At 43.1% G+C, this 13,340-nt stretch overlaps 1 protein-coding gene across 1 annotated transcript; it reads right to left on the reverse strand.

Moving 5' to 3' along the window:
* Window positions 1–639: 639 nt before the first annotated feature.
* On the reverse strand, window positions 640–1,328 carry LOC125507077 (gamma-glutamyl peptidase 3-like). Its single transcript, XM_048671766.1, has 3 exons — window positions 1,215–1,328; window positions 823–1,149; window positions 640–747 (listed from the first exon to the last, which is right to left on the reverse strand). Exons 1-3 carry the CDS (start codon window positions 1,326–1,328, stop codon window positions 640–642), a joined length of 549 nt encoding a protein of 182 aa, XP_048527723.1.
* Between the last annotated feature and the right edge of the window lie 12,012 nt (window positions 1,329–13,340).

Here is a 13,340-nt window from a genome sequence, read left to right on the forward strand (position 1 = left end):
TTTTGCAATATGGGTGTTGTTGCGGGAAAAAATTCGCAACACACACAATGTTGCACAAAATATTTGTATTTTTTTTCCGTCTTCATTTTCTGCAATATGGGTTTTGTTGTGAAAGGCAATTGCAATAGACATGGTGTTGCAGAGAGAGACGTAAAGACACGAGTACACATACAGAGAAGGCGGCGAATCGCTCGTGTGCAATCCGCCGGCTGAAGGCAAGCGTTTTCCATTGAAGAAACTGTCGCCCTAATACAACTAAAACTGCCAAGAAGAACATTTGAAACGCCATACCCTCTCTGCGAATGATCGCCAGTTAGCTTTTTCATAAATTTATATGCCGCGGCCAAACGGGATTCCCAAAATAAGAACCAAAAGTCAGCATATCGTCTGCTTGTCCTTGAATCTTTCTGTCCCTGCCTCATAACTGTACAACATTTTTATTTTCTCTCTCTCAAAAAAGAAATGTACAACATTTTGTCAAAAAGATAGATGTATATAACAACAACAACCTGTATGAGTCGGCACATAATCTGACGACCAAGCTTTGTCCAATCCAATACTGCAGATAATCATCTGGTATTAACACCACGCCGCTTGTGTCAGTAGATGGTTTATTTATGACCATACATCTGCACCATGCTAGTACAATTCTTCAGCCTTGAGGAAAGTTTTGCAGAGGTTGAGCCAGAACTCCCTGTCAGGGCTAGTAGCCTTCAGCTGCCTCTTCACGTCCTCAGCGAACGACACCTGCAATGTGCAAAGTGGCAAATCAGATCGTATCATGGAAGAACGATGGCAACATAGCTAGAGGGAAGCACTCACGGTGATGGCTTGGCTGGTGGAGAGGCGGTCGACGAGGCTGAGGAGTATGTCGCCGGTGTACTCCGGGTGGCCCTGGATGCCCAGCACGTGGTCGCCGACGCAGAACATCTCCACACCGGTCTTGTCCGATGACGCCAGCACGTCAGCGCCCAGAGGCGCCTCCCAGACCTCACCCTGGTGGCACTCGGTGATCTTGGCGTACTGGGGCAGGTCCTGCAGCGCGTCGAGGAACCTCCACGGCGGCAGCGTTGCCGCAATGGCCACCTCACGGATACCTATGTCCCACCCGCCTCTCTTGGCCTTCCCGACGCGGCCGCCCAGAGCACGCTTTGGAGAGACATATTCTTGGTCTGACACGACCAATGCAACTTCCATCGGCAGCCTAGAAGAACACAGCTTCCGGGCGGCGGACCGGCCCTCCCTGACCGAGTTGGGCACAGCCGCAGTATTCCACAGCTCGTCGGACCGTACGCGTCTAAGGGGCTGCCGCTGATGACGAAAGCCATCCGTATCGCCGAACGTACGTCCAGGTCGGGAGCTTTCCCGTCACCGGCCCGGAACATGTCCCACTGTTCGCACACGTCCCAGAGCCAAAAGCACTACGAAGACGTTGAACGTAGCCCGCCCGTAACCTTGAGCACGTCCCGAGATATCCCAGCGCCGCCAGCCATTCAGGGCGCGTACCTCCTATGCCCCCTTGGCTGTCATCAGCTGCCACAAACTTCATGGCGGGACTACGGATCAGTTCCTTATCAGCAGGGAAGGATAAGCTAGACCACGCAGGGCTGAGCTTATAGCGCTTTGCTAATGAGTAGGATTGGCTGTAGTGATTGATCAGCTGGAGACGATCGCTGGCATTTATAGAGGCCGGTCGGAAGCTGGGGAGAAGGGGAGTACGTAAACACGAGGAGTGAAATACATGCTCGCTTTGGAGAGACTTCTTTTTGCATGGTAGAATTCTTGGTCTGACACGACCAATGCAACTTCCACCGGCAGCCTAGAAGAACTGATCACACGACCAATACATATTTCCTCTGGTCGATCATGCATGCGACCAATTTTGCAGCACGAAATGATATGATCGGTATGGCAAGCTTTTTACGGAGGTCGTCTTGGTCGCCATATTAGTCAGCAGCCGTCTGATCATGGTTTTGTGGGGGGAGACTTTGTCAAAATGCCGTTCAAGATCTCTGTGCACTTTTTTTTTTGGCTCTCCGCGTTAAAGAAACCGTCGGCTTTCTCATTTGTTTTGGATTAGAATCCTCACACGAAGAACAAAGAACGGCAATCGACATAAAACTGAAACTACCACTCCTTGAAGAGTTCTCCATATTTATCTTTGTTGCACATACAAGCACTCCATATCATCAAGTGCATCCAAGTACTCCACATTACCAACTCAAAAGAAAAGCACTCCATATTATCAAGTTTGTTAGCCCTAAATATTCCATTTTCGAGCACATGCGAAGCCTCGACACTCCATTTTCATGCACATGCAATCCCTCCATATCATCAAGTGCATCCAAGTACTCCACATTACCAACTCAAAAGAAAAGCACTCCATATTATCAAGTTTGTTAGCCCTAAATATTCCATTTTCGAGCACATGCGAAGCCTCCACACTCCATTTTCATGCACATGCAATCCCTCCATATCATCAAGTAGTACATTTAAGCCCTCCCCATCATCATTTTTTTTCCTTTAGCGACAATTACTTTGACTGAAGTAGTACATGAGGCACTATAACGTGCATTCACTCTCATTTACTGCTAGGTTTGCTTTCTTTCATATGATGATAATGTGGATGGTGAATATTCTCATATATTCCTTTTTATTCACAATAATGTAATCCTAAAAATTCTCACAACTCATGGGGCATACCTAGTAAGCAAAAAAAAAAAATTGCACAAAATTCAGTAGTGCATATGTAACTCTTCTTTTCCTCTACTCCTTTACTCCTACATGGCTATATGGTTGTTTTCTTACAAGAAAAATTGTGTGTTCGGTCCATAGTCTTAGGTTCATAATGACGGGGCCACAACCCGGGGGTCGCTCACCAAGCCGGTCAAGCCAAAGGATGCATCAAGGCCTGGGGGGCCAACAAGGGTAGGAACCGACCTTGGGGCGGCTTGTTCTCCAAGACAAGCATGGCAGCGGTCTAGATTGTATCTCCTCCCTGTAAAACCCTATCCTCCACCGCCTATATAAGGGGAGACAGAGGAACACCTACGAATCCAATCTAGAGAACAACTCTCGGTAGCAACCCCGTCCTCCATTGTACTCCTTTACTCCAACATTGCTATATGGTTGTTTTCTTACAAGAAAAATTGTGTGTTCAGTCCATAGTCTTAGGTTTATAACCCCCTTCCTCACTATAACTTAGAAAAGCCTGACCAGTGCAATGCATGTGCCTATTTTGACAACACATTGGTCACAACGATGTGACAAATCTACGCGGGGAGAGGGGGGAAGGAGGTAGTTTTATTCAACATTTACAATTATTTCTAAGTATTCCTGTATTCCTTTTGCTCCTTATTGAGTTTGACAATCTCGTAAGCCGAAAAGGCCTACAAACGACTCTTGTTGGTATCAAATCTAGAGTATGTGTATGGTTTGCATACAATATATATAAGATGGGGACGGAGCCTATGGTTCGAGCACCAGCGAAACTATGTGGCCACTCATAGTAGAGCCCCCCCCCCTCCCCCAAGGATTGACCGGGGCAATGTGGGTGCCCCAGTTTGACGCCACTCCATCGGCAATGGTGCAACAGATATGCCGAGGTGGGAGGTAGCGACTGGACAAGAATCACACAAGATGGTTGGGGCGGCAGTGGGGGATTGGTGGATGGTGTCCATGTAATAGTGAAGAGGATGAAGTGAGAACCGCTAAGGAAGAGAAAACTAGACAAGGGAGAGGCATCATTGATACGGCATAGCGTTGTGTAGTAAAAAAAGTAAGGGGGGCGACTAGTAAGTTACAATGTTTACTTCTGTTTCAAGTCAAACTTTGAAAACTTCAAGTAGCAATATTGTTACAACTATTTAGGTTGAAACTCTAAAGTCATATACAAAGATTTGTCTTAGAAAATACTTCCATAATATTATAATTTTGTTGATCATTGTCATATATTTCAATACATACCATTTATCAAACTAAGTTATATCCTAATGACGTACTAATATCTAAGACCCATTTGGAAGATAATAAAAACATAAGAGGATTCCTAAATATTCCGTTGGTACCGTTTGGAACAAAGGAATGGTCAACTTACAAGCCTTTCAAATTCATATGGCATTCCATTGGAACTTTAGTGAGCGCCAAATAGGAGATCCTACCTCATGTTTAATTTACTTTGTGCCTATAATTCCTGTGTTTTCTCCGTGTGACATTCAAATTTTAAGGTTTCATATGTTTTCGGTCCTATAGGATTGTAGGATACATGAAATCTTATTTTCTATTTTTTTTCTACTCCCATGTTTCAAGTTCATGTGTTCCAAACAGGCTCTAAAACATCAAGGTAGTATGTCATTCCAGCATGCATACCACCAACTGCAGCAGGGCGGCGGGTGGCCCTATATATGCACAGGAATGGCTAGAAGGAATTTTCTGAACATTTGAATCCTATAGCCTTCCATGGATGAAAGATACACATTATATGTCTCGCCAAACAAAAAATGAATCATGCACATAGAGGGTGGATACAATCATATACACGTAAAATTAAACACTTCCATTTTGTTTTGAAACAACAAGCCTCCCCGACGATTTCCATTAAGGAAACTGCCATCCAGTGTACGAAGAAACAGGAAAATAATAAGAAGGGCATAGAACTAAGCTAGCCCTACTACGCCATCAGGCCTAGAAAGAGGCTATCTACGGATGCAGCCAAAGGATCACAAATTATTACATGTGAAAAGGAAACGAACATAATTTTAAACATCCATGAAAGGACACGCCCAAAGGAGCAAAGCAAAACCACATAGGTAAAGCCCCACATCAAGCAACTCCTACTAAAACCAAAACCTCTAGAGCTTCATCGAACACCAATCCTTCTTCCCAGGGGTTCCAGCCAAGGCATTTTGCATACACTTCTTCAATAACTTGCTTGATCAACACCACTCCATGCTCAATTCCCCCTCTGTCTTGTTTTTTCTGTAGTATATTGCAAGCATTAAGATAGTAACAAATCCTATACACCAATAAAGCAGGGGCATTAGGAAATATTTTTATCAAAACAAGCTTCATTCTTAGTTTTCCATATGGTCTAACCAATTACCCTATTTGTCACAGCTTGGAAGAGATGGTTAACATTAACTTAACTTTGCCAGAAATGACAAATTAAGCAATAAATGAATTGTGCAAGTTACTGTAACTTAAATTGCTCCTTGTTATTTTTGTACAGGTCCCACACAATCTTATATAAGTTCCAAATTTTACATGCACATACATGCATGACTTATTCCGTAGTTTTTTCAAACCTAAATTCATTTTTTAACATATAAGTGGCTATAGGGATCAGATGTACCTAGGACTAGATGGGCATTTTCCTTGGAACGGTCGAGATTCTCTAAATTCATATTGTCAAATCTAGCCACACTCCAGTCCAATCAGGAAAGGTGGCCACACTATAGCTTGTCTGTATCTTTTTTCTATATCTTGCAACGTACGTAGTGCCAACCGAATATGTTCCGATCGGCCACTCCCTCTAGCTGGGAAGAACACAAGAGAACAATTCAGAGGGCTTTTTTTTTTGCGGGACTAACAGTTCAGAGGATTTAAGCTCTTTCTTTCCAAGCTCCTCCACAAGGAATAACGTTTGGACTAACAAGTGACAAATGATGCTGCGGCAGCTTGAGCCAAGGAGAAACGAGATCACTGCTACTCCCTCCGTATCCTGACTGGTTTCTCCTCATAAGTCAAATCACTGTCCAACTGAATCGCCTTCAAGGGTACTGTATCTCTTAACGGTATATCGGCCATCTCAGCATGACACTTCTTCAACTGTGAAACGTGAAACACATCGTGAACTCCTGACAGTCCTTCAGGTAACTCCAACTTGTAGGCAACTTCTCCCATACGTTCCAAAATACGATATGGTCCTACAAATCTCGGGGCTAACTTTCTCTTAACCCCAAAACGTTTCACTCCTCGCAAGGGTGATACTCGCAGATATGCTCAATCTCCAATTTCATAGGTTACCTCCTTGCGTTTCGAGTCTGCATAACTCTTCTGCCTGGACTGAGCTATCTTCAGTCTATCTTGAATCAATTTAACTTTCTCTTCAGACTCCTTGATCGAGTCTGGTCCAAACAACTATCGGTCTCCTACTTTATCCCACATCAGCGGTGTTCTGCACCTTCGTCCATACAAGGCTTTGAACGGTGCCATCTTCAAACTGGCTTGATAACTGTTGTTGTATGAGAACTCTGCATAAGGCAAATTGTCATCCCAACTAGATCCATAATCCAACGCACAGGCTCTCAACATGTCCTCCAGAATCTGGTTGACTCTCTCGGTCTGTCCATCCGTCTGCGGGTGAAATGATGTACTGAACTCCAATCTCATTCTCAAAGTCTGGTGCAGCTGATGCCAAAACTTTGAGGTAAACTGTGTTCCTCTATCTGATATGATGGTCCTCGGAACTCCATGCAGACATACGATCCTGGACATATATATCTTGGCCAACTTCGCACTGGTATAAGTTGTTTTCACTGGGATAAAGTGAGCCACTTTGGTCAAGCGATCAACTACTACCCATATAGAATCATATCCTGATTTGGTCCTGGGCAATCCGGTGATAAAACCCCTGCCAAGTTTATCCCACTTCCATTCGGGTATCGGCATAGGCTGTAACAATCCTGCTGGCTTTTGATGCTCTGCCTTCACTCTCTGACATACATCGCATACGGCTACATACTCGGCAATATCCTTCTTCATCCCTGTCCACCAGAAACGTTCCTTCAAATCCAAATACATCTTGGTGTTTCCGGGGTGTATCGAGTATGGTGAGTCATGAGCCTCTTGAAGTATTAACTTCCTGATCTCTGGGTTATTGGGCACATAAACTCGGTCCTCAAACCATAAGGTGTCGTGCTCATCCTCACGAAAACCTTTGGCCTTTCCTTTGCTCATTATCTCTTTTATCTCGGCAATCTCTTTGTCATCCTTCTGAGCTTCTCGAATCTTTCCTAACAATGTCGACTGAACCTCCATTGTTGCAACAAAACCTCTGGGAACAATCTGTTGGGGAACGTAGTAATTTCAAAAAATTTCCTACGCACACGCAAGATCATGGTGATGCATAGCAACGAGAGGGGAGAGTGTTGTCCACGTACCCTCGTAGACCGAAAGCGGAAGCGTTATATCAACGCGGTTGATGTAGTCGTACGTCTTCACGATCCGACCGTTCCAAGCACCGTTACTCCGGCACCTCCGAGTTCTTGGCACACGTTCAGCTCGATGACGATCCCCGGGCTCCGATCCAGCAAAGCGTCGGGGAGGAGTTCCGTCAGCACGACAGCGTGGTGACGATCTTGATGTTCTACCGTTGCAGGGCTTCGCCTAAGCACCGCTACGATATGACCGAGGTGGAATATGGTGGAGGGGGGCACCGCACACGGCTAAGGAACGATCACGAAGATCAACTTGTGTGTCTAGAGGTGCCCCCTGCCCCTGTATATAAAGGAGCAAGGGGGAGGAGGCCGGCCCTAGGAGGGGCGCGCCAGGGAGTAGGATTCCTACTCCTAGTTGGAGTAGGTTTCCTCCTTTCCTAGTCTAACTAGGAGAAGGGGGGAAAGGGGGGAAGAGGGGAAGGAAGGGAGAGAGGGGCCGCGCCCCAAACCCCTTGTCCAATTCGGACTGGGCTTGGGAGGGGCGCGCGCCACCTCCTGGTCCTTCCCACTATGGCCCATTAAGGCCCATTGCTTCTTCCTCGTATTCCCGTAACTCCCCGGTACCTCCGAAAATACCCGAATCACTCGGAACCTTTCCGATGTCCGAATATAGTCGTCCAATATATCGATCTTTACGTCTCAACCATTTCGAGACTCCTCATCATGTCCCCGATCTCATCCGGGACTCCGAACTCCTTTGGTACATCAAAACTCATAAACTCATAATATAACTGTCATCGAAACCGTAAGCGTGCGGACCCTACGGTTCGAGAACAATGTAGACATGATCGAGACATGTCTCCGGTCAATAACCAATAGCGGAACCTGGATGCTCATATTGGCTCCTACATATTCTACGAAGATCTTTATCGGTCAGACCGCATAACAATATACGTTGTTCCCTTTGTCATCGGTATGTTACTTGCCTGAGATTCGATCGTCGGTATCTCAATACCTCGTTCAATCTCGTTACCGGCAAGTCTCTTTACTCGTTCTGTAATACATCATCTCGCAACTAACTCATTAGTTGCAATGCTTGCAAGGCTTATGTGATGTGCATTACCGAGAGGGCCCAGATACCTCTCCGACAATCGGAGTGACAAATCCAAATCTCGAAATACGCCAACCCAACATGTACCTCTGGAGACACCTGTAGAGCACCTTTATAATCACCCAGTTACGTTGTGACGTTTGGTAGCACACAAAGTGTTCCTCCGGCAAACGGGAGTTGCATAATCTCATAGTCATAGGAACATGTATAAGTCATGAAGAAAGCAATAGCAACATACTAAACGATCGGGTGCTAAGCTAATGGAATGGGTCATGTCAATCAGATCATTCATCTAATGATGTGATCCCGTTAATCAAATAACAACTCTTTGTCCATGGTTAGGAAACATAACCATCTTTGATTAACGAGCTAGTCAAGTAGAGGCATACTAGTGACACTCTGTTTGTCTATGTATTCACACATGTATCATGTTTCCAGTTAATACAATTCTAGCATGAATAATAAACATTTATCATGAAATAAGGAAATAAATAATAACTTTATTATTGCCTCTAGGGCATATTTCCTTCAGTCTCCCACTTGCACTAGAGTCAATAATCTAGTTCACATCACCATGTGATTCAACACCAATAGTTCACATCATCATGTGATTAACACCCATAGTTCACATCATTATGTGACCAACACTCAAAGGGTTTACTAGAGTCAATAATCTAGTTCACATCGCTATGTGATTAACACCCAAAGAGTACTAAGGTGTGATCATGTTTTGCTTGTGAGAGAAGTTTAGTCAACGGGTCTGCCACATTCAGATCCGTATGTATTTTGCAAATTTCTATGTCAATAATACTCTGCTCGGAGCTACTCTAGCTAATTGCTCCCACTTTCAATATGTATCTAGATTGAGACTTAGAGTCATCTAGATTAGTGTCAAAACTTGCATCGACGTAACCTTTTACGACGAACCTTTTTGTCATGTCCATAATCGAGAAACATATCCTTATTCCATTAAGGATAATTTTGACCGCTGTCCAGTGATCTACTCCTAGATCACTATTGTACTCCCTTGCCAAAATCAGTGTAGGGTATACAATAGATCTGGTACACAGCATGGCATACTTTATAGAACCTATGGCTGAGGCATAGGGAATGACTTTCATTCTCTTTCTATCTTCTGCCGTGGTCGGGTTTTGAGTCTTACTCACTTTCACACCTTGTAACACAGGCAAGAACTCTTTCTTTGACTGTTCTATTTTGAACTACTTCAAAATCTTGTCAAGGTATGTACTCATTGAAAAAACTTATCAAGCGTCTTGATCTATCTCTATAGATCTTGATGCTCAATATGTAAGCAGCTTCATCGAGGTCTTTCTTTGAAAAAACTCCTTTCAAACTCTCCTTTATGCTTTGCAGAATAATTCTACATTATTTCTAATCAACAATATGTCATTCACATATACTTATCAGAAATGCTGTAGTGCTCCCACTCACTTTCTTGTAAATACAGGCTTCACCGGATGTCTGTATAAAACTATATGCTTTGATCAACTCATCAAAGCGTATATTCCAACTCCAAGATGCTTGCACCAGTCCATAGATGGATCGCTGGAGCTTGCACATTTTGTTAACACTTTTAGGATCGACAAAACCTTCTGGTTGCATCATATACAACTCTTCTTAAATAAAGCCATTAAGGAATGCAGTTTTGTTTATCCATTTGCCAGATTTCATAAAATGCGGCAATTGCTAACATGATTCGGACAGACTTAAGCATAGATACGAGTGAGAAACTCTCATCGTAGTCAACACTTTGAACTTGTCGAAAACCTTTTGCGACAATTCTAGCTTTGTAGATGGTAACACTACTATCAGCGTTCGTCTTCCTCTTGAAGATCCATTTAATCTCAATGGATTGCCGATCATTGGGCAAGTCAATCAAAGTCCATACTTTGTTCTAATATATGGATCTCATCTTAGATTTCATGGCTTCAAGCCATTTTGCGGAATCTGGGCTCATCATCGCTTCCTCATAGTTCATAGGTTCGTCATGGTCAAGTAACATGACCTCCAGAACAGGATTACCGTACCACTCTGGTGCCGATCTCACTCTGGTTTACCTACGAGATTCGGTAGTAACTTGATCTGAAGTTACATGATCATCATCATTAGCTTCCTCACTAATTGGTGTAGTAGTCAGAGGAACAGATTTCTGTGATGAACTACTTTCCAGTAAGGGAGAAGGTACAATTACCTTATCAAGTTTTCTACTTTCCTCCCAATCACTTCTTTCGAGAGAAACTCCTTCTCTGGAAAGATTCTGAATTTAGCAACAGAAGTCTTGCCTTCGGATCTGTGATAGAAGGTGTACCCAACAGTCTCCTTTGGGTATCCTATGAAGACACATTTCTCCGATTTGGGTTTGAGCTTATCAGGATGAAACTTTTTCACATAAGCATCGTTGCCCCAAACTTTAAGAAACGACAACTTTGGTTTCTTGCCAAACCACAGTTCAGATTGTGTCGTCTCAACGGACTTAGATGGTGCCCTTTTTAACGTGAATGCAGCTGTCTTTAATGCATAACCCCAAAACGATAGTGGTAGATCGGTAAGATACATCATAGATCGCACCATATCTAATAAAGTACGGTTACGACGTTCGTACGCACCATTCCACTGTGGTGTTCTAGATGGCGTGAGTAGTGAAACTATTTCACATTTTTTTAACTGAAGGCCAAACTCGTAACTCAAATATTTTACCTCTGCGATCATATCGTAGAAACTTTTATTTTCTTGTTACGATGATTTCTCCACTTTACTCTGAAATTCTTTGAACTTTTCAAACGTTTCAGACTTATGTTTCATCAAGTAGATATACCCATATCTACTTAAATCATCTGTGAAAGTCAGAAAATAATGATACCTGCCGCGAGCCTTAACACTCATTGGATCACATACATCAGTATGTATTATTTCCAATAAGTCAGTTGCTCGCTCCATTGTTCCGGAGAACGGAGTCTTAGTCATCTTGCCCATGAGGCATGGTTCACAAGCATCAAGTGATTCATAATCAAGTGATTCCAAAATCCCATCAGCATGGAGTTTCTTCATGCACTTTACACCAATATGACTTAAACGGCAGTGCCACAAACAAGTTGCACTATCATTATTAACTTTGCATCTTTTGGCTTCAATATTATGAATATGTGTATCATTACGATCGAGATCCAACAAACCATTTTCGTTGGTGTGTATGACCATAGAAGGTTTTATTCATGTAAACAGAACAACAATTTATTCTCTTACCTAAATGAATAACCGTATTACAATAAACATGATCAAATCATATTCATGCTCAACGCAAACACCAAATAACACTTATTTAGGTTCGACACTAATCCCGAAAGTATAGGGAGTGTGCGATGATGATCATATCAATCTTGGAACCACTTCCAACACACATCGTCACTTCACCCTTAACTAGTCTCTGTTTATTCTGAAACTCCTGTTTCGAGTTACTAATCTTAGCAGCTGAACTAGTATCAAATACTGAGGGGTTGCTATAAACACTAGTAAAGTACACATCAATAACATGTATATCAAATATACTTATGTTCACTTTGCCATCCTTCTTATCCGCCAATCACTTGGGCTAGTTCCGCTTCCAGTGACCAGTCCCTTTGCAGTAGAAGCACTTAGTCTCAGGCTTAGGACCAGACTTGGGCTTCTTCACTTGAGCAGCAACTTGCTTGTTGTTCTTCTTGAAGTTCCCCTTTTTTCCTTTGCCCTTTTCTTGAAACTAGTGGTCTTGTCTACCATCAACACTTGATGTTTTTCTTGATTTCTACCTTCGTCAATTTCAGCATTACGAAGAGCTTGGGAATCGTTTCCGTTATCCTTTGCATATCATAGTTCATCACGAAGTTCTACTAACTTGGTGATGGTGACTAGAGAATTCTGTCAATCACTATCTTATCTGGAAGATTAACTCCCACTTGATTCAAGCGATTGTAGTACCCAGACAATATGAGAACATGCTCACTAGTTGAGTGATTCTCCTCCATCTTTTAGCTATAGAACTTGTTGGAGACTTCATATCTCTCAACTCGGGTATTTGCTTGAAATATTAACTTCAACTCCTGGAACATCTCATATGGTCCATGACGTTCAAAACGTCTTTGAAGTCCCGATTCTAAGCCGTTAAGCATGGTGCACTAAACTATCAAGTAGTCATCATATTGAGCTAGCCAAACGTTCATAACGTCTGCATCTGCTCCTGCAATAGGTCTGTCACCTAGCGGTGCATCAAGGACATAATTCTTCTGTGCAGCAATGAGGATAAACCTCAGATCACGGATCCAATCCGCATCATTGCTACTAACATCTTTCAACACAATTTTCTCTAGGAACATATCAAAATTAAACGGGAAGCAACAACGCGAGCTATTGATCTACAACATAGATATGCTAATACTACCAGGACTAAGTTCATGATAAATTTAAGTTCAATTAATCATATTACTAAAGAACTCCCACTTAGATAGACATCCCTCTAATCCTCTAAGTGATCACGTGATCCAAATCAACTAAACCATGTCCGATCATCACGTGAGATGGAGTAGTTTCAGTGGTGAACATCATTATGTTGCTCATATCTACTATATGATTCACACTCGACCTTTCGGTCTCCGTGTTCCGAGGCCATATCTGTTATATGCTAGGCTCGTCAAGTTAAACATGAGTATTCCGCGTGTGCAGCTGTTTTGCACCCGTTGTATTTGAACGTAGAGCCTATCACACCCGATCATCACGTGGTGTCTCAGCACGAAGAACTTTTCGCAACGGTGCATACTCAGGGAGAACACTTTTACTATGATAATTTAGTGAGGGATCATCTTATAATGCTACTGTCAATCAAAGCAAGATAAGATGCATAAAAGATAAACATCACATGCAATCAATATAAGTGATATGATATGGCCATCATCATCTTGTGCTTGTGATCTCCATCTTCGAAGCACCGTCATGATCACCATCGTCACCGGCGCGACACCTTGATCTCCATCGTAGCATCGTTGTCGTCTCGCCAATCTTATGCTTCTACGACTATCGCT

This window comes from Triticum urartu, chromosome 5 (assembly GCF_003073215.2).
Source record: "Triticum urartu cultivar G1812 chromosome 5, Tu2.1, whole genome shotgun sequence".
NCBI classification, from domain to species: domain Eukaryota; kingdom Viridiplantae; phylum Streptophyta; class Magnoliopsida; order Poales; family Poaceae; genus Triticum; species Triticum urartu.

Coding starts and splice junctions, on each gene's coding strand:
- LOC125507077 (XM_048671766.1), bottom strand. CDS start 1,328: ATGGCTTTCGTCATCAGCGGCAGCCCCTTAGACGCGTACGGTCCGACG. Junction 1,150..1,214: donor GTCCGCCGCCCGGAAGCTGT/GTTCTTCTAGGC, acceptor GTCTCTCCAAAG/CGTGCTCTGGGCGGCCGCGT. Junction 748..822: donor CCACCAGCCAAGCCATCACC/GTGAGTGCTTCC, acceptor TGCACATTGCAG/GTGTCGTTCGCTGAGGACGT.